The sequence below is a fragment of the Pelobates fuscus genome, chromosome 1, assembly GCF_036172605.1.
Source record: "Pelobates fuscus isolate aPelFus1 chromosome 1, aPelFus1.pri, whole genome shotgun sequence".
Classification (NCBI taxonomy): Eukaryota; Metazoa; Chordata; class Amphibia; order Anura; family Pelobatidae; genus Pelobates; species Pelobates fuscus.
In genome coordinates this window covers 34,411,683-34,434,626 of record NC_086317.1, presented here as the reverse complement: position 1 = coordinate 34,434,626, position 22,944 = coordinate 34,411,683, and the positions used below count along the sequence as shown (strand labels likewise).

Genomic DNA, 22,944 nt, shown 5'->3' with positions numbered 1-22,944 from the left:
TCCCCCCTCCTCCTCCTCAATAAAGGTAAGAAGGGAGGGGGGACATAAATATATTCATTTTATTAAATACATTTTTTTTTTTTATTAAAAAAACCTCCCTTCCCTCCTCCCCCAGTACACACACTGCCCCACAAACACACACTGTCCCCATACACACACTGACCCCTTAAAAACACTGACCCCATAAACACACTGACCCCATACACACACTGACCCCTTAAAAACACTGACCCCATAAACACACTGACCCCATACACACACTGACCCCATAAACACACTGACCCCATAATCACACACTGACCCCATAAACACACTGACCCCATAAACACACTGACCCCATACACACACTGACCCCATAATCACACTGACCCCATACACACACTGACCTCATACACACACTGACCCCATAAACACACTGACCCCATACACACACTGACCCCATACACACACTGACCCCATAATCACACACTGACCCCATAATCACACTGACCCCATACACACACTGACCCCATACACACACTGACCCCATAAACACACTGACCCCATAATCACACACTGACCCCATACACACACGTCCCCATAATCACACTGACCCCATACACACACTGACCCCATACACACACTGACCCCATACACACACGTCCCCATAATCACACTGACCCCATACACACACTGCCCCAAAAACACACACTGACCCCATAAACACACACTGACCCCATAAACACACTGTCCCCATACACACACTGACCCCATAAACACACTGACCCCTTAAAAACACTGACCCCATACACACACTGCCCCACAAACACACACTGTCCCCATACACACACTGTCCCCATAAACACACTGTCCCCATACACACACTGACCCCATAAACACACTGACCCCATAAACACTGTCCCCATACACACACTGACCCCATACACACACTGTCCCCATACACACACTGTCCCCATACACACACTGCCCCCATACACACACTGCCCCCATACACACACTGCCCCCATACACACACTGTCCCCATACACACACTGCCCCCATACACACACTGCCCCACAAACACTGTCCCCATACACACACTGCACACCCATACACACACTCCACACACACACAGACACATACAGTGCCGTACACACACTGCTGCCCCCCATACACGCATTGCCCCACACACACGACCCCCCCCATACACACACTGCCCCACACATACATACAGTGCCTCCCCATACATACAGTGCTCCCCATACACACACTGCCCCACAGACATACAGTGCCCCCCATACACACACTGCCACCCTCACACACACACTGCCCCACACATACACTGCCCCCTAACACACACACTGCAACCCTGAAATACACTGCCGCCCTTACGCACTCACACACACTTTACCGCTCACACACACACTGCACCTTTCACACACACCACTTCTCCTATGCCCTATATCCCAGCAGACCCCAGGTAAGTTGTCAAACTGTTCTTAAACGGTATGACTACTTACTCTGGGGTGGGATCCTGGCACTACTGGCACCATAACTACTACACTGAGCTGTAGTGGTTATTGTGCCATGATTATTTATTTAAATAATCTACAAGTGCCCCTCCCGAGATCAGGCTCTGGATCCGCCACTGGATCCAGCTCTAGCATTTTTCAGGCCCTGTTCTATAGCCAGTAACCTTTTTGTATCCCATTATAAGGTTAAGTGAAATAGCAAAAAATAGATTTCCTTAAGTAATGTATGCTGACCAAAGTGTTTCTGTCCAGTATAGCACACAGTATGCTGTTCTGACCTATGTTTAATATTTTATAAAGGTATCCCAAGCTTGCAACAAAACACCCAGAATCCAATTCAGCAGGAAATGATGTGTTTGCAAAATTCTCAGCTTATATAAAGAACCCCAGAAAAGATTTAAATGAAAGTAAGTATTTATGTAACCTGCATATAACTGTTACATAAAAGATAACATTTTTATACATAGCCCAAATTAATATGTGCATTTTATTTGAACCACTTTACACGAGTTCTATAGTGTGAGATATTAAAGGGACAGCATCATAAGAAAAAAGTGTATTTTTCTTTTCTTTTTCTATTTTGCTTATCAGTTTCCACACTGCTGTGGAATATAGCTAGATTGTGTTATAATAAGTGTTTGCACCTATTAATTGTGGCTTTAGTCACTATTTTTTTGTGACACTATAGTCACTAGAACAACTTCAGCTTATTGTATTTGTTCTGGTGAGTATAATCAGTCCCTTCAGGCTTTTTGCAGTAAACTGTTTTCAGAGAAAATGCAGTGTTTACATTACAGCCTAGGGATAACTCAATTGGCCACTCAGATGGCTACTAGAGATGCTTCCTGGAGCAGTGTTACACACTGTGCAGCACTGACATTGGGGCGGGGGCTCGTGGGCTAGATGGTGCTTCTAACACTATAAGGTAAGGAATACATGTTTGTGTTCCTGACCCTATAGTGTTCCTTTAAACACAAGTTAAGATACATATCTCAACTTAGGGAGCACTGTGGTAAACATGGTGGAGTTGCTTTGTAACAGGTGCCCCGGCAAGTCCAATGCAAACTGTAAATGTTTGTGAGTGTCAGGGTAACACAGTGCCAGGTTAGTATTCTCCTCAGTGCATCAAGCTTCATCTAGTTTTAGCTCATGAGTTAAGTTCTCTTTTAAGTCATTACAGATTTGGGTAGCAGTTAGAAGTCCTCCATAAATTCTGCAATTTACTCAAACACTCACATTGCAATTGACGATTTCCGAGTCTTTTTACCCTAACTGGAGTCAAATATTTCAGGGCTTAGTAAATCATTTGCACTACATTATGTCCTTTCAGAGATGGTACCCATCAGTTGGATGTGGACCTGCGTCTTGTGCTTACGAAAGTGGTGTATTTTTAATCTACATGTACATGATTTACATACCAACAGAGTTGTGGTGGGGAAAAAAGTGTGGATGAAAGCCCCTTCCACCTGAAGTAAGTGGATAGTTAATACAATGTTAAACACAAATACACACACACCAGTCAAGCCATAAGACTTGCTTTTCCCACTGGTGTGTGTATTTGTGTATAGCAATGTATTAACTATCCACTTACTTCAGGTGGAAGGGGTTTTCATCCACACTCTTTTCCCCACCAAAACTCTGTTGGTATGTACTTTACAAGTAACGCCAAGCCTCCATAGCAAGCCAGTAACCAACCTCATGCTGACGAGTTGCATTAACAACGAAACAGCTCGGCTATCCATGAGTGGTTCACTGGCTTTGCTCCTCTTCCTGAGTTGTGTTTCAAAGCTGTTGTATACAGCAGACACATACCCCAAGGAATCCATGTATAAAGTGGAATTATGATTTCTGTGGGAAAAGCAAGTCTTTTGGCTTGCCTGGTGTGTGTATTTGTGTTTAGCAATGTATTAACAATGTAAGAAAAGTATTCATAAATTTAACATATTATAGATAATTTGCTTTAGAAATATATGCCACTGTTGACATTATATTATTCTTCCCATTACAGTTTTAGAAAAAAATTTGCTGAAGTCCTTAAAGAAGCTGAATGACTATCTGAACTCACCTCTGCCGGATGAGATTGATGCTTACAGTACGGAAGATGTCACAATTTCAATGAGAATGTATTTAGATGGTGATGACCTCACATTAGCGGACTGTAACCTCCTACCAAAGCTCCATATCATTAAGGTTAGTGTTTGTTCAGAGATAGATATAAAGATTATATATATATAATATTATATAATTATTATATATATATATATATATATATAAAAATAATAAAGGTATAAAATAATATATGCGTTATATAAATATTATATATATATATAATATAAAAATTATATTTTTGAAACAAGTAGAAAATTACTGTTACATCATCTTCATGACAAATGTTTCCCAAGTTTATTAAAATGTTTGCATGTCAAATAACGACTTAATACAAACTGACTCTAAAATTACCAGTTATTCACTAAGGTAGAAATTCCAATAAATATCATATTTAAGGCCAGCATAGCCAAACTGAAATTAGAGTTAGCGTAGTACATTTTTACAGTTTGGTGTTTTTGAGGGTAAATTTGATATTCACATTGAATTCTTACTTTGGTAAATAACCCTGTAAATGATAAAATTATAAGGCGATGTGACAAGCATTCACTGTCAAAAGTGAGAATGGCTGGGAATGTCAAGGAATATCTGTCACTCGAGTCGTACCCCAACACGCAGGAAAGAGTAAATCCACAAAAGGAGGATTTGAAACACGTATTACCGAGCCTTCGCATGGCCGGACTTATTAATACGGACTTAACGTATTAATACAACAAGATACAGAGTCAAGACAAAGCCAGGGTCAGGATACCAGAAATTACGAGTCAAATAAGAAGCCGGGGTCAGGATACTAGAAAGTACAAGTCAATTACGAAGCCGGGGTCAGGATACCAGAAATTACGAGTCAAATAAGAAGCCGAGGTCAAACACAGGAAATCACAAGGGAATCACTAGGAGCACTAAACGAAGATCTAAACAGAAACCATGATAGGACAATGAATGGAGACTGAAATGGGTTCAAAAGAGTTCCCATTGTTCCACGTCATCTCTGCGAGCCCTAACAGCATTTGATCGCCTTGATGACGTGGTCCCTTTAAGGTAATGATGTCATGGGTTTACATTTTAGTTTTAGGGGTTGAAGTTCGTCCCGCGAACCACAAGAGGGAACCATTCGCGGGACCAAATATAAGCATTCTATTCAGGCCGCGCGGCCACGTGGGACATTGGGGCCCGTGACCTGACGCAATGCGGCCACGCGGTGCACTCTGCCCGTGTGGCCTGAGGATCGGCGCTGGCTAAAGGTAAGTTTGTGACAATATCAAAGTGATTTTCAAAAGTTCTATTTAAAGATTATTAAGCATTCCTTACAGTTTAAATGTTCATATGACATGCATGCTACGGGTAATGGTGACTATTGTTATTTTTTTTATCTTGGGGAGAATATAGCTAAAGTATATATGTCCATTAAAGCCTCACTGTCACCGTCACAGTCAAAATTAGTATTTCATAAAGATTCTAACTTTATGAAATACAAATTTTTCTAGGGTGGGGTGACAGTGAGGCTTTAAGATTTGGTGGACCAGAAGGGAATAATCATATGTATCAAACAGTAAGTGGTAAACTCAGTCTACATTGGGGGCTAAGAGAATTCAAAGATTGTACAATGGCCAGGCCGTGTGGACGTACAATGCTTACAGAGATACTATGGACATGTGGAAAGCAAAGAGACTGCATGGTGCTGTGTTCAGTACAGAAGCAATATGGAGGAATATATAGAAACAGTAGGGACATGTGATGTACAGACACTATCGAACATTAATGGGCATGGAATCTATATGGAGACAGAGTGGCCATGATAATGTGTACTTTACTGAGACATTATAGAAATGTGTTGGCTACACAGATTGTTTGGAGAAGCAGTGGGAATGGAAACTGTATAGAAAGCTGTGGTGAGCTTAGAGTGTGGATTTAAGGTGACCATTGAAATAAAGCAGATATGGTATAAATACAATGTGGAGATATGGTAGTACAGAGACATCAAAGTATTCAATAAAAAGGGGGGTTGGACATCCTAATGTCCAACCCCATCCCACCCAGGGGCTTAGGGTGAGAGGTTTTAAAATAAAGGGGGTGGACTTGTTACCGCCTTCAAGAAGTAACTAAAGGATCTAGTATGGAGAAAATGGTTAGGAAAGTAAAACAATATGGAAGACATGGATCTTTCACAGATGGTGTAATGGCAGAAACATGGAACCCGATGGAACTGGCAGTATGGAGATGTAGCAAGTACGGAGATAATTTGAGTATCTGATGGTCCAGAGGATGCAGACAGTGTGAAGTTGTTAAACCAGACATTTGATAAGGTCCTTGGCAATACACTGATTTGATGAGAATTAAAACAACTGGAAATTATTAGGAGAAGCATGTTGAAGTATGCTGTCACATTGTTTTTTCAATTTGTTTACTTTTCTAGGTTGCAGCCAAAAAGTTCAGAAACTTCGAGATCCCGTCCGAAATGACTGGAATTTGGAGATACTTAAACAATGCTTATGCCAGGGATGAATTCACCAACACATGCCCAGCAGATTCTGAAATCGAGTTTGCCTATTTTGGTGTTGCCAAAAAAACAAATCTACAAGACAAATAAATAATGTTTTTCAGAGCAAAATGGATGGGGGGGGGCGTTGGTTTTATCAATATGGGCCTTTAAACTGAGAACACATCAGCCGAATTATCAACAATTCTCCCGTCTTGTTAATCTGTCTTTGTAGCACATATAGCCGCCACTGAAAATCCACTATAACTCCCATCACCCCTAGCTATGCATAGCTACATTATTATGGGTGTTAAAGTCTGTGGTTTCATATCAGTGAACGATGGGACTCGACTGTGAAGTTATATAGATATAATTAATGTTCCCATTATGTTTCCCAGTTATATAATTTATAGCCTGCATTACCCAAATAGCTTAATTTATCAACTTTTTTTCATAATTATTATGTAAACACCAGGTATCAAAAAACGTTGAAACCTACACAGGCTTCCATGCTAAAGTGCAACGTTTTGCATTGTACCTGCACAGAGGCAATCTCACATAGAACACCATATTACCACTATAGTAACCATGGGTTTGCTTATATTTGTAAAACTGTTCTTAACAAGTCACTGTAGATTGAATAAAAATAGTACAAGTTCAACATTTTGGTCAGAATAGAAGTAGGGAAATGTACCGATCTGGTGATTTTCTTCCAATTTTGTTGTTTTGGTTCAAATGTACTTCTTATTTGTTAATTTTCTAAATAACAATTTAGTGATTAAACCCTAAAAAGACATCTGACCTTTAATAGCTATGCTACACCTACTAATGTACAAACAGGGTTATTTACCAAAGTGAGAATTGTCAGGAATTCAAAGTGAATTTCAAATTTAAAGGGACATTCTAAGCAACCAAAACAACTTCAGCTAAAGGAAGCAGTTGAGTGTATAGAACATTCCCCTGTAGTCTCACTGCTCAATTATCTGCCATTTAGGAGTAAAATAACTTTTTTTCTGTTTATGCAGCCCTAGCCACACCTCCCCTGGCTGTGACTCACACATGTTCAATTAAAAAAATTGTTTCATTTTTAATCATAAGTTACAGCACAGTGTGTTTACTTTTATTTCCTGTTCTTTCTACTGAAATCTAATCACACTTGAGGCGCCTGCATGCTATTAAAGCAATACTGCAGGCACCAAAACAATGTTAGTTTAATGAAGCAGTTTTGCTGTATAGATCATGCTATTACAGTCTCAATGTTCAATTCTCTGTTGAATTTAGTTGAATCAATTTGTTTATGCAACCCTAGTAACACCTTCCTTGCATGTGACTCACAAAGCCTCCCTTAAAACTTCATGGAAAGGGAGGTATAATGTTGAAGCTTTCTTTATTTTACAGTGTTTCTTCATTTTATAATTTCTTGCCTCCTGCTCTGTTAATAGCTTACAGGAGCCTCCTTTGTTTGATTAAAGTTCAATTAACAAAGCAGGCGATAAAAACCACTAAAGTAAGTTAAGATCTGATTAAAAATGAAACTATTTTGTAACGCAACCTGTGTGAGTCTCAGCCAGGGGAGCTATAGCTAGGGCTGCACAGATAGAAACAAAAGTGATTTAACTACTAAAGGGCCGAGAATTGAGCAGTGAGACTGCATGGGGTTGACATATACACTATAACTGCTTCATTAAACTAACGTAATATTAAAGTTAACACACTGTGCAATAAAGTAAGTTTGAAAATTGTACCTCTCTTTACAGGAAGTGTGTAGGGAGGCTCTATGAATCTCAGCTAGGGGACATGTGACATGGGCTGCATAAACACAGTGATTTAACTCCTAAATCGCAGAGAATTGGGCAGTGAGACTACAGGGACGTGATTTATACATTAAATCCAAGTTGTATTGGGGCTGAGAGTGTCCCTTTAAGGCCAAAATAGCTGAATTGGAAAAAATCTCCAAGCCAGCGAAGCATCCAATTTGGTTATTTTCATCTAACTTTGAATTCACTCTGAACTCTAGACTATTCTCACTTTAGTGGAAATCCCTGATTGTGTCACTTTGTGCCTTATGCCTCCATTTAATAAGCTTTTCCAAAGGATTCAATACTGTTAGAAAAAAATCCAAATGATTTTTCACAAAAATTCCTATAAATATTAATGGTGATTAATGTAGCTAACTTAGTTGGACACTCTTCTAGGAGTATTGCATCGTTTGGAAACTTGAGGCCTTAGTCAGAGACACCAATTAAGGCTTTTCGTATTTCCATAATGCATGATGGTAGATAGAAAATGAAACATGGACCATTCTGCAGACACATACCATAGTTTACTATGACTCAACTTTATTCCACATTCCAGAACTGGCTTTATACTGTACATAATCCGCATTATTCTAAAAGTACCTCAATCACCATGGAAACCAATGTAATGTTTCTACTTTTAGAACCTTTCCCAGAATTCCTTCTGATAAGTAATCCCTTAAACAGAAATCTAAAAGTGTATTCTAGCAAACCGAATATAGGTTTAACAGTGTGAACTGTTTTTTTTTCTCCCACACAACGAAGCAAATCATATTTAACATGGACCTGTCCAGGTTTTACCTGGACGACCTTGAAGTGGCCATAGTCTGTATTCAGATATTTTTCTACGCATGTTAAACGTTGTGCTTGGCCATAAATTTTTTTTTTTTTTTACATAGGAAAGAAAATAAACATTTAAATGAATGCCATAACTGTTCAGTCCACTTGTCTCACAAGTGATGTGTCAGTTTTCAGCCTATAATTGCTACAAGAGATTGTGAGATGACTGACATGCATTCACTGCGCCAGATTTTAATAATAACACATATAAAAGGATAAAAGAGACATTTAAGCGAAAAAAAAACATGTTCCAGTTCTTTTATCAAAGCTTAGATAGTCACATTACTCACATGTTGCTCATTTAACCTGTTTCTTCTGATATTTTGTATTTGTGGACTCTGTGAGACATTGCCACGACTGGGAACACCAGACTTGCCGTTAATACAGCCGCTTGCTGGTCCTCTGAGGCGTTGTGGGAGTGGTTGAGTCTAGCTCCTCCCACCCTCCTTCATCTAAACTGAACCTGTGACTGTCCTCTTTCTACAACAGACGGGATCTGTGTAGACACATCTTTTTCACTTTGTTGTAGTTGGCTGAGCATTGCGAGTCATTTCTTTCCATTCACCAATGTTACTTCTTTTTGCATTCGAACGTTCAGATCTATCCGTATATATTATTGTTACAAATGCCTTAAAGATATATTATTAAATAACGGAATTTTAAGAGAACTGTGCATGTTTTTAATTGTTTTATTTTTTTTTATTGTATTGTGATTTTTCTGTGTGTGTATTTTTGTTACTGGGTGTTTTCTCAACAATAACGTGTTTCTAACATTGTGCTGTTGAAGTATAGTCCCTGAGCTTTATGTACTTTACGGTGAATTTTAGAGAACTGAGAAGCAATATGTAAACTTTGGCTGAAGAAGATTGCATTTTCCCATTTTCCCATTCTTGGATATTTTCACCTACTTTTTTTAAATATATTGTAAAAATATATATTACCACGCATTTATTTTAGAAATGGCATATCAATAAAATTAAACTTGATTTTTGTATGCTTAGTATAGAGCTTATAAACGAACACTCAAGCACCATAACCACTTCATCTCAACAAAATAGCTATGTTACCTGGAGTTCCTTGGCTATGTTTTGTCTTTCAGTATTAAACTGGTTTTAAATAAATCAGCACAGAAGTATTATGTACAGGTGCCTGTCAGCCACCTCTCTTTGGTTAACGGCTAATGCGGTAACAGTGGCTGAACTAGTGAAGAGATGGCAGTGATAGGCTGAGAGCTTCATCAAACATACACACATTGTTTAACCTGTAGCCAGTAATAGGCTGTATTAACATAAATGAAGCTATCAGCATATTCACTAAAGTGAGAATGGCCAAAGATGAAAGCATAGCTAACTTGGAGAATTGTTCTAATTTGGCCTCAAATTTGAGTTCCATACAATTCTTAGTAAATAGCCCTGCTTTTGTTTAACTATAATAGGTAATAAAATGTTAACATGTTACAACTTTCTGATCAAATTCATTGTCAAACAAGTTGAAAATCAAGAAGCACAAATTACACTACTATCCCCATTATCCATTGAGTGGAGGATCATGGTGCTGTTCGTCGGTAGCTGGAAAGTATTCATTGTAGTTCTCCCATGTAAGCCACCATGTGTATTTAGTTGGGTTTTAATTTCATAGACATAGCTTTGAGTTATTAGACAAAGTAAATTTACCTTCAGTGAGAAAATCCCTCTAAATCACATGTGATTGTAAAGCTGAATTAATGAAATGTCTAATTGAAAACTACAGCTTAACAACTCAACACATGCAATCATAAAGGATTAAGATGGCTACTTCCACTTGGTTTAAAACCGCATATTTGTATAAATCAAGCCATGGTCGGGCAGTGCGTACGCTAAAAGTCTTCATCTCGCCTGCAGGGTAAATACGAGTACCAGATTATTTGGATCTAGATTAACAGTTGTGCTTTAGTATTGTGATGTTCAATGGAACTTGTCACTAACCATGTGTGAAATCTTTTAGATCATAGACAAGTCTTGATCTTGAAGCTTTGATATAAAATACATGAATTAAATTTAATTAGAACCAGGCTATAAATTTAGCAGCTCTACAAACTTTGTATTATCATTCTGGGTAGTGTCATCACTTAGGCAAAGTATATGTAGTACAGAAGATTCATTAATTTGCACATGAACTCAGTCTGGTCATGTCCCTGAACGGTCATCAATTAAAGGATCACTCCAGGCACTATAACCACTTCTTCACACTGTATTTGGTATGGTAAGTGGAGTGCCTTGTACCCCTCCTAGGGTAAGTTGTCAAACTGTTTACATATGATTTCACAACTTACCTGAGATCCACCCACACCAGACGCAGCCTCCTGTGGAGCTAAAGCACTCCTGGCACCATAACTACTGCTGCGCGCTGTAGTGGTTTTGGTTCTTGGTGTGTTCCTTTAAAGGTAACAGATCAAAGAACAGCATTGTTTTGTCACTTCATTTATATATTTTTAATTTCAGTAAAATAATGTTTAGGTTTTTTTTTCCGGAGGTCGATGGAATAAATTTATTCAGTGGATGTCCTAATTGTAATTCTTTTGGATCAATGGCACAGGCAGAGCACATCAACATAAAAAGCTCACCCCAACTGTAAATTATGGCGGAGGGGACATACTTGTTTGCTGCCGCGGGGCCTAAACAGCGAGCTACTCCAACAAAAAATTAAATATACAAAAATGATCTGCTTGAGACCAGTCAAAAGTCAACCCCATTGAGATGCTTTGACCTGAACCTCAACAGATCCATGCACCACATGCTTCCTGTCAAGAATATTTCTGAACATAAACAGTTTTATGGCCTGGTCTTCAACTACAGAAGATATTTACTTGAGGTTACTGCTGCTAAAGGAGGGTAACCCTTCAAATTCAGCAAGAGGCTTCACAAACATCTTCCACCCTGCGGTGTGAATGTTTACATGGGGTGTTCAATAAAGACATGAACAAGTATAATGGTGGATTGTTTGTTTAAGCAGACGTTTTGTCTATTGGTGAGACTTAGATCATACATCTGATCGTCTACTATTTACACAGTAATCCAGGCAATTCTAATTTGCTCTGAGATTTTGTCACATGTAGAAAGCAGATGGAAAATATGAAACGAGAAAAATAAAATAGAATCCCGGTGGTACAATCGCTCAGGAGATATAATACAATATAAAGTGCACTCACATGACACTGAGCAATTCTGGCTCAGAAAAAATAATGTTTGTATTACTATCCCCATTTATGAAAAATACATTTATTTTACAGGTCATCTGTTAATCATTGTGTATAATCTAACTACATCATTGTTTCGGTTTACTTTTTTCTTTATGAAAAATAAAAGGGGAACTGTCACTTCTGTAGAAATTACACCATTGAATAAAACATTAGAAATCATAGATTACTTTTGTTGACCAATTTTTCATATGACGTTCCATTTTTAAAATGGTTTCGTAATTGCTTGCCACATGTTTGCAGCCCTGTGCCCTGAATTACAGAGTGATCTGTGACTGCGATATGGAACTATTGGCTGGTGTATCGCTATTGTACTAACTAACTCCAGCTCTAATCTATGTTACTAACTAATGAACTGAGTATTGAGCAGTGAGACTTCAGGGCATGATCTATACACCATAACTGCTTCATTAAGCAAAAGTTGTTTTGGTGCTTAGAATATCCATTTACACAACTTTGTTTTATCAGAGGATTGAAACCACATATACAGTATAAAACATAACAGAAGAAGACTGAAGAGTGTATGTAGCTGTTAAAAAGCATTCATTTATTAATTTGTTTACATCCTTTTAAGGTTAAAGAAGTGAACAAAATTGTCCGTCTGTATTTTGATGGCTGTGGGGGAAAAGCGACCCACTACATTCTGTAACGTTAGGGAATTGATTTTGTATCCTGGATAACGGAAACCTCCAGAAATCGAACAGCTATTTTCTCAGACACTGCATTGCGAAAGAACATTTACAGGCATATTTACTAAAGTGAGAATTGTAATTAATTCATAGTGAATTACAGGTTTTACCCCAAAATAGCTGAACTGGAAGCATAGCCAAATTAGAGAATTGTTCCAATTCAGCTAATTTGGTCTTAAATTTTGAATTCACTTTGAATCCACAATTATCACTTTAGTAAATAATTATGTTCGTTACCATAGAGCATACTAATCAATATGTCAAATAATCAATATTTTAACTTCTGGAGGTGTGGATAAGGGTGAACTTTTCTGGAACATTTTAGGAGGCTTCCTAATCTACAAACATTATTTTATGTAAAGAAAAATGTAATTTAGAATCCGACCAAAGTTTTCCATTGATGCTGGGCTCATATGCTATTGTTTAACAATACAGACTGTTATATACTTGTACACACCAAAATTGTGAAATGCCTTGAAAAGAAGAACAAGGGACTAAAGAAGAAAAAAGAGGGACAAGGAAATGTTGGCACTAAATAGCGGGACACTTTTAACTTATGATACAGTACACAAGTATATCTCTCACAATAGAATCCAGGGCTTATAATGAAAAGGGGAAAGAAGCTAAAAGCAAATAGCTTTTATTGTCATTCATTAACCCCTTCACTTCCAAAATCAAGTATAAACATTTTTATTTCCATGTATTGTGCAGTATTAAATTAAGTCCATAAAGACTCACTCACCCTAATTTAAACTCTAGTTATGATTACCAGCCTATAGAGGAACACATTTATATGCCAGAAGCCACCAGTCACTGATATAATGCTTGCAAGTGTCCTGAAAATGTAAGTTCACCCCAAACATTAAAGGACGCTTCAATGGGTCATATCATTCCTACAGTCATGGAAGGGTCAGAGTGAATAGATTATCATACGTTAGTATCACAGAGATTGCTCTCTACCTTTATTTAAGAAATATATGATTTAACTGTATTTACTCATTATACGGGAATTATTTGTAAATGCAAAAACATTTTTTTGTCATTTTCAGTAAGTTGTACTGCTAGTAATGCTTTTGGTGTCCTTGCTAATACCTATAAGCAAGGTATTTGACCATTTTTATTTATCTATTTTTGTCACACCTACTGTATATGAGAAAATTGCATTTTTGCTTTTATACTAACATTTCAGAACCTGTGTGAAACCTTGCAAGTTAAGAACACCGTATACCTTCTAAAGCTTTGTATTTCCCAATTTCTAGAAAAGATGTCAAATAAGTGAAAAATAAAAATTGTGCAAATTGACATAATTAATATATTCAACTTTGTCTTTGAAGCAATCTGTAAACAAAATTGTCGTGTTTTTATATGCTCGCTATACTAGCTACTGGCAGGCAAAAATGTTTTCCTACTAAAAAGTGCTTGGTAGTGAAGGGGTTAAACAGCAGATTGTTTTGAATACATTGTAAATAACATTACTTTAGAAGAAGAGCTGGTTTTACATTGTCAGTTTCTTTTAGGGGAAAAAAAACATATTTATAAGTTTCTTACACATCTTAAAGGCAAACTCCTGGCACCATAACAACTTCATCAGAATTAAGTTGTTATGGTGTTGAGAGGTACATGGACACTGGCTTACCTCAAGGGGTTAAACCATTAACGAACGGTTTAACCCTAAAGGGTTGAATCTGGTGCCCGATTGTTCTCCCCACTAACATCTGTTGCAGTCTTAGATTGAATCAGGAAGCCTGGACAGGGGTACAGCCAGTAGCTCACCTTTCACAAAACTACTTGAGAAACATACATATTTTTCTTAAACTGTTTTGTGAGCGGAGAGCTACTCTCCAAAGCTTCCTGATTCAAGCCTGGCACTGCTGCATGTGTTAGATGGCAGAACAATTGGGCATCAGATTCAACACTTCGAGGTAAACCGTTCATTAATGGTTTAACCCCTTGAGGTAAGCCGGCGGCCAGGGACCTACTTGCACCATAACAACTTCATTCTGAAGGTGTTGCTATGGTGCGTACATTGTTTCTTTAAATAGAGAAGAGCGATCTAACCGTGAGTCACCTCTAAGTTTAATAAATGTAAGAAGTCTTCGAATGAAGAGTTCTTCGTCTTGTTCTACAAGCTGAATCACCTTTAACGGGTCGTTTGAAGTCAGATTCATTTACTTGTTTGAATGCAGTATTTCCAAAAGCAGGCTGGAACAAAACGCAACACATTTCAGATCATTTGCAAGAACCAGTGAAATTATATATTATAATATATATATCCATTTATTCATTTTTATTAGAGAGATGGACTTCTGTTGGCAAAACTGTTGGCAAAACTGTTGGGAAAATCTTCAACTGTTACAAAAATCTTCATAGACTATAATAGTGACGTTTGTACATAAATCATTTGAAAAGTTTCAATTATTGTTAAATTAATGGGTAAACTACTGGACTTGAAGTTTATTGTTCCCTCCATATTCCAAAATGGAATGAGTAATTTAATTAATTTTTGATGGACATTGTAGAGCAGTTAGTGATAAATATAAAGGAACTCTGTCCGTAAAGAATTTAGGAACCAGATAACGATGACAAAAAGTGAAATATTTGGTCATTAAGTCTGTCATATATAATATAATATTTAAATAAAAATACTTCAAGGGTGTCTTTTTTTATTTATTTAGAATAATATACTTTGCTATAATGTCTCATTTTTCTTCTGAAACAGTACCTAACGCAAATGACATTTCCCATGATTCCTATCACATGTCCGATACAACTTCTAACAATCTGGAGAGATACTTTGTCCCAGATTTGCGGTAAGGAGAATCAGATTGAATAATAGGAAAGGAAGGAAATGATTTGCCAAAATAACAAGAAAATCTTATCATTAATTATTATTGCCATTTAAATAGTGCCAACAGATTCCGTAGCGTTTTACAATATTATAAGAGGAGGGATTTAACTATAAATAGGACAATTACAGGAACAATAGGTTGAAGAGGACCCTGCTCAAACGAGCTTAAAGTCTATAGGATTAATAAATGTTATCAGACTAACATTTTTTTTAGTATTTAGCATTCTGCCTTTACCTCTCTGCCATCACATACTGTTTGTACTACAAATATGGCTCTTAAAATGTATAAAAGAGCAATCCTAAAAAGAAGATTGTATATTTAAGCTTTTTTTCTTGTCTCTATGTTTGAGGGGTTGATAAGTCTTACCTCGTTTCTTTTTCTTTCGTGGTGTGTTCTGCACAGCCTTCCTGAAGTGTTTTCCCCCAATAGGGCTATATTCTGTTAGTTCATCGATGTGATCAGTTGACTCTTCTTGGTGGACAGAAGGATTGGAGATTTCCTCACGCATATCCTCCTGCCCAAAATAAATAATGAGAAGGAATGATAAGAGAGCTTCACACACACCTCATTCCATTGATGTAACTGTGACGAAGTGCCCTTCGCCACTTTGTCCTGGAGAGGCCTGCTTGCCCGCCTCCTCCCCTGCGACTATGGTCCTGGACTATATTGCACTGCAAACCCTGTATTCCGGCATATGGACTTGTATTAGACTGTCTTTTTCCCTTTATCTATGCTGTAGGTTTGGACTGCTAATATAACCTAACAGCCAGGGGATTTAGGCGAATATAGTGCATGAGAATGCCATTACTGGAGAATACAGCCGTTCGCATGATTTCATGCGAATTCTGTGTACTCTGAATAGGTGGCCGCCATTTCGGGACTTTCCACGTGTTCGCGGCCATCTTGTGTGCGAACAGCGGTGTTTGCCTGTAACCGCATGGAACTGAAAACGGATACGCAAACAGGCGAACACCGCTGAATCCTCCAGACCTCCATAAGTTCGTACGGAAACTACCGAACGTCCCCTCGTTCGGTAGTTATATGCAATCATCTATGGGGATTCCAGCGAACCCCGCGATTCGCATGGATGGCCAGAGTATCATACCTTTTTACCGTGCGAACGGAGACCGACCGCAAGGCCAAAACTCATGGAACTAATTTCGGCTAGTTGGTCTGTGCGGTCGGTCAAAACTTTGGAACGTTGTATCTCCCGAACTGTACATCCGAATGGGGTGATTTTTGGATATATTGTCCCCCTGAAGGAGAGCTATCCAGCGCTACCGGATTTAAAGCTGTACCCCCTGTTTTTGGGGTACATCCAGAACTGGTGGAAAAATGTGGACATTTTAATTGGGTTATGTAGTTATCTGAGGGGAGGAGACGTGGGGGTGTTACCATCTGTATTATTGGTTGTTTTCATCCTCCCCCTGGGAGTGTTCTGTGTGTATCTATTTCTAATAAAAAGCAGGCTGGGTGTTCCAGTCCTCAGACCTCTTCTGACCCTCAATACGTAGCCGTGTCTCGTTATTGGAGGGAACTGCTATATCACACTGGGGATTGCTATGCTCTGCATATTCCCCTGAGCTCTTAATCACTTAGCTCTTTTAAGAGCTTGTTCCTGTTACGCTCTCCTGGAGGAGAGGTCTTCCCCACACGGTCCTGGAGGACAGAAGCCGATCCAGGGTGGAAGGAAGACGGCGCGGCTCCAGTTAAGCTACGGCGGTTGTGGAGCCTGCGGTGGTTGTGGTGTCGTCTGCAGTGCTTGGAGTCCTCTGAGAGCGCTAGGAGCATCCATCAACGGAGGGTACTCGGTCGGAGTACACGGAGCTCCGTTACAGTGGTGGCAACGGTGGGATGGCGTCCTAGTGCGAGGAGAAGCAGCTCAGAGACACTGGTAACGTTTGGAGTTACAATTGAGGGCAACGCTAGCCATTGGGCAGCGCCCCTGGCTACAACAGGATGGCTTCCCTAGGGCGAGGAACAGCATCCTGGGAACACCCAGCAAAACTGGACTATTGGTATAGTCACGTACAGTTTGACGCTATGCTGAAGCGGCGGTTGGATCTCTACGGGTCCCTTCTAACCGAGGAAATGGTACCAAGAATAAGGAGAGAACTGGCGGAGTATCTGCAGATGGAAGCAGAATATCGGGCATTGAGGGCAAAGTATTCCGTCCCTGCGCCCCAACAACAGCGTGAGTTACAGGGGGCCGAAGGGGCCGTCCTTCCCCCCCAGCAGCCGTGTGTCCTACGGAGAGCAGAGACAGTTGGTCCCTCTCTACAGCAACAGGACCATGGTAAGGGAGTGGAGACAGGCGGTCTCCCTCTCCAGCGGCAGTGTGTACCCCAGGGGGCCGAAGGTGCCGTCCTTCCCCCCCAGCAGCAGTATGTCCTACAGAGAGCAGAGACAGTTGGTCCCTCTCTACAGCAACAGGACCATGGTAAGGGAGCGGAGACAGGCGGTCTCCCTCTCCAGCGGCAGTGTGTACCCCAGGGGGCCGAAGGTGCCGTTCTTCCCCCCCAGCAGCAGTGTGTCCTACAGAGAGCAGAGACAGTTGGTCCCTCTCTACAGCAACAGGACCATGGTAAAGGAGTGGAGACAGGCGGTCTCCCTCTCCAGCGGCAGCCTGTGTTTCCAGGAGAGGAGCACAGCACCCCCTCGCCCCAGCGGCAGCTTCCCCCAACAAGGGGAGACACCAATCCTCCAGACGGCGCAGATGGGACCGTGGTCTCTGTGCCTGACCTACAGGGATGCTGGACAGCCCTTCCAGATCCCCAACTACCCTCACCAGGACACCCAGAGGAGGGGGTAAGTACAAATTCCCCTCCCCAGCTAACCCCTAGCGTGGCACCAGGGTTAACGGAGGCGATGCTAACCCCTCCTGACGTCCATGTTCCCTTGACTACTGAGCCGGACTATGGTCTCAGTACCCCAGTGGAAGAGCTGGCAGCTGGACAGAGCGCAGTCGGCCTCTGCCCTACCCTTGTCCCTGGTCCAGAGCCTGATGTCCTGCAGGCTACCCCAGCGGAAGAGCTGGCAGCTGGACAGAGCGCAGTCGGCCTCTGCCCTACCTTTGTCCCTGGTCCAGAGCCTGATGTCCTGCAGGCTACCCCAGCAGAAGAGCTGGCATCTGGGCAGAGTGCAGTTGGCCTCTGCCCTTCAAGTACCCTCGGCATGTGGCCTCATTACCACAGCCAAATACCCAGGTGCAGTGACTGTGTGTTGTGGGTGGGCTGTTCCTGTACTTTGATGTTGTGGGGGGGCCACTCGGACATCTGTTTATTGTGGGTTGGTGGATCGACTAACGGAGGCACTGACCGACAGAAGGTCAGGTGCCTGGTTAGTCTTCCCCCCAAAGGGGAGATGTGTGACGAAGTGCCCTTCGCCACTTTGTCCTGGAGAGGCCTGCTTGCCCGCCTCCTCCCCTGCGACTATGGTCCTGGACTATATTGCACTGCAAACCCTGTATTCCGGCATATGGACTTGTATTAGACTGTCTTTTTCCCTTTATCTATGCTGTAGGTTTGGACTGCTAATATAACCTAACAGCCAGGGGATTTAGGCGAATATAGTGCATGAGAATGCCATTACTGGAGAATACAGCCGTTCGCATGATTTCATGCGAATTCTGTGTACTCTGAATAGGTGGCCGCCATTTCGGGACTTTCCACGTGTTCGCGGCCATCTTGTGTGCGAACAGCGGTGTTTGCCTGTAACCGCATGGAACTGAAAACGGATACGCAAACAGGCGAACACCGCTGAATCCTCCAGACCTCCATAAGTTCGTACGGAAACTACCGAACGTCCCCTCGTTCGGTAGTTATATGCAATCATCTATGGGGATTCCAGCGAACCCCGCGATTCGCATGGATGGCCAGAGTATCATACCTTTTTACCGTGCGAACGGAGACCGACCGCAAGGCCAAAACTCATGGAACTAATTTCGGCTAGTTGGTCTGTGCGGTCGGTCAAAACTTTGGAACGTTGTATCTCCCGAACTGTACATCCGAATGGGGTGATTTTTGGATATATTGTCCCCCTGAAGGAGAGCTATCCAGCGCTACCGGATTTAAAGCTGTACCCCCTGTTTTTGGGGTACATCCAGAACTGGTGGAAAAATGTGGACATTTTAATTGGGTTATGTAGTTATCTGAGGGGAGGAGACGTGGGGGTGTTACCATCTGTATTATTGGTTGTTTTCATCCTCCCCCTGGGAGTGTTCTGTGTGTATCTATTTCTAATAAAAAGCAGGCTGGGTGTTCCAGTCCTCAGACCTCTTCTGACCCTCAATACGTAGCCGTGTCTCGTTATTGGAGGGAACTGCTATATCACACTGGGGATTGCTATGCTCTGCATATTCCCCTGAGCTCTTAATCACTTAGCTCTTTTAAGAGCTTGTTCCTGTTACGCTCTCCTGGAGGAGAGGTCTTCCCCACACGGTCCTGGAGGACAGAAGCCGATCCAGGGTGGAAGGAAGACGGCGCGGCTCCAGTTAAGCTACGGCGGTTGTGGAGCCTGCGGTGGTTGTGGTGTCGTCTGCAGTGCTTGGAGTCCTCTGAGAGCGCTAGGAGCATCCATCAACGGAGGGTACTCGGTCGGAGTACACGGAGCTCCGTTACAGTAACAATGTAGGATGAAGACAACCGTTAAGATCTGAGAATCATTTATGGTCAAATTCTGATGTTAAAGGATGGATCCATCTCCTGTGAAACTGATCGTACTATTGCTTGTAATTTCCAAGGGCAATATATGTATATAAGTAAAACAAGTGGTACATTTATAACTAAAGTATAATAATTTAGAGCGGAATTCCTTTAGAATCTCAAATCTAAACAAGGTCATTATATAAGTATACTTTTTATCCATTGGTGGAAAGAATATGGTAGCGTGCATAATGTTTTAGAGACAAGTTCCATTTGACGGTACATTTATGTGTGGAGAAATTAGAGGATGACATGTATTTCTGTATTTATCTATAAGGTTGAGGTTTTCTATAAGGTGCAGGCTTCTGTTTATTGATCCAATAACGGCAAAAGAGCTATTATTGTGTTGACAAAAAACTATATTTTTCTAATTGCATTATTGCCTAAACCTTGCAACTAGGATGACAATGTACCAGAACTGGTTGTTTAGTGAATACAACCCTACTTGACATCTGAAAATATATTGACATGCTTAAAGCACTTTGAAATACATATGTACGTGTCTGAACAGGACCCGAACTGATTATGCAGTTGACAAACAATTAGGAAAGAAAGTACGGTACTTGATGATTTAACATTTTTATGCGATTTAAAAATGTGCTTTTTAAAATTTTCCTTACCATTCTGTTCTTTTTTCCAACTAATCTTGTGTTCCCTAAAATGCACAAAAAAGAAAGAATATTTGTTAATTAACCAATAAAAAAATGATTTATTTTGTGGCTTAGGACATCTTAAAAAAAAAACTGCTTTCTTGACTTTTTGCCATTTACAGATGTTAACTTTTACTGGTCCAATTCTGTTCTCTGTTTTGTGATGCACTTAATGTACATAGTCTAACATTCTTCCTATTTAAAGATTCAGTATCCTGGCAGTAAGGCCGTCTAAACAGCTTGTAAGGTGGTTTACAACAGCTACAGCTGGGATGCCAGGCGCATGGAACCCAGTCCGGGATAAAACGTAGCCACTTATACTGATGGTGATGTTCTCTGCGGGTTATGATATGTCTTGACATGTACTCTTGTCCAGTACAAACTATAATACAAATGATACGTTATTACAGTTATTCTGTGTATGAGAGATACAGTTATTATATGGAATCACAACCATTCAAAATATCACTGTGAAAATTCAAAACATTCTATTGGGTCATTTGTTTGACTTTATTTCTTACTTATTGAAATTAGTGTCTGTACAGAACATTACGATTCTGCAAATTTTCCCAGCAGGCTGTAGTGGTTATAATGTCCGAGTAACGTTTTAACCCCTTAAGGACACATGACTGAAATATTCCGTCACGATTCCCTTTTATTTCAGAAGTTGTGTCCTTAAGGGGTTTAGGATACTGTGCTACTAGTCTATAAGTTATATACTGAAGATGCTGTAAACGGTAAGTCTCATCATTCTCAGCCACAACTGTTTGTGTGACTGATGTCATTAGTCAGCAATTTTCAAGATATTACAACAATAGCAATAAAAAAAAAATCAACATGCGCACCATTTTCATACATCTCCTTAACCCCTTAAGGACCAAACTTCTGGAATAAAAGGGAATCATGACATGTCACACATGTCATGTGTCCTTAACCCCTTAAGGACCAAACTTCTGGAATAAAATGGAATTATGACGTGTCAGACATGTCATGTGTCCTTAAGGGGTTAAGGGGCTAAAGAACCCTGTTACCCGCAGACAAAAGACATTTATACTAAAATATTGTACATTTACCCCGGACTCCAGTAATTCTGGCGGCGAATCTTGCATTGGCGCTTTTTTCGGCTTTATTCAACAAAGCTAGAAATGTCATGATCTGCTCCTGTTGATCTGGTTCAATGATTTCTGCCAGAGATTGCTCTTCCTCTTCTAAAATTAGATATGAGTTTATAATAAATAATGTCAATGAAGCAATGACAAGGAATTATAGAAATACACTGGCAATGGACACATTTTCGTTGTGTTGTATCTTGTTTAATATATTTTCTGATAGTTTTTTATAGTTTCACTAATGAATCACTTAATTTATCCCAGGCCATCTATTTTTAGTAATTAGTACAAAACTATAATTAATGCAAAGCGGTTCGTTCACCAAATATGTAGATATGTATCTAATCTACATCTATAAAGCTCCCTGAGTATGAATCTATTTTTTATTCCTGAGCACTCTAGCTATCATAAAGTACATACCGGTAAATAAAAGTAGGGACTACCTTAAAGCAAGGCTCGGTTTTATTTGCTAATCAAATTTATCCCCAAATCCACCAGTAACATCCATCTTACAGAAAGGGCAAACAGCAGACATCATGAGTCAGAGGAGAACAAAATGGCTGCCCCTATATATTGATATTCGTCACGAATAAGAAAAGATAAATATAAATAAAGGCAGGTGGCAGGGTCGAGAGTATAATCATTTAGATACAAGGGGCATAAGAAAAGGAAAATCTAAATTAAAATACAATACATGACACACACACTTTAAACAGATTTAATTAATCTTAATCTTAATTAAATGACATAATCTAATGCCACAATTATTTCACTCCATGTACAACAGGAATACTATTAAGAAGACGCAAAAGAAAGCTAGTTATAAATCATATTGTATCATCAAGTTAACTGAATTCAGTTGTTCAGTTTAACTATTCTTACATCAGCACAATTTGTTACGGCAAGTAAATGTTATGTTGAGCCATTACATTGGAAATTCACTTTGAATTCAGTTTGAATTCTCACTGAAGTGAATAACC

At 40.0% G+C, this 22,944-nt stretch overlaps 1 protein-coding gene across 1 annotated transcript in view; it reads left to right on the top strand.

The window, feature by feature from the left end:
* CLIC6 (chloride intracellular channel 6) overlaps nucleotides 1–9,392 on the top strand; it is a 71,289-nt gene extending 61,897 nt beyond the window's left edge. Inside the window, exons 4-6 of the mRNA XM_063447461.1 lie at nucleotides 1,812–1,918; nucleotides 3,520–3,701; nucleotides 6,031–9,392. Of these exons, the coding sequence (XP_063303531.1) occupies nucleotides 1,812–1,918; nucleotides 3,520–3,701; nucleotides 6,031–6,204 (463 nt within the window). The 3' untranslated portion in view covers nucleotides 6,205–9,392. The remainder of the gene's footprint in view (nucleotides 1–1,811; nucleotides 1,919–3,519; nucleotides 3,702–6,030) is intronic.
* The last annotated feature ends 13,552 nt before the right edge of the window (nucleotides 9,393–22,944 follow it).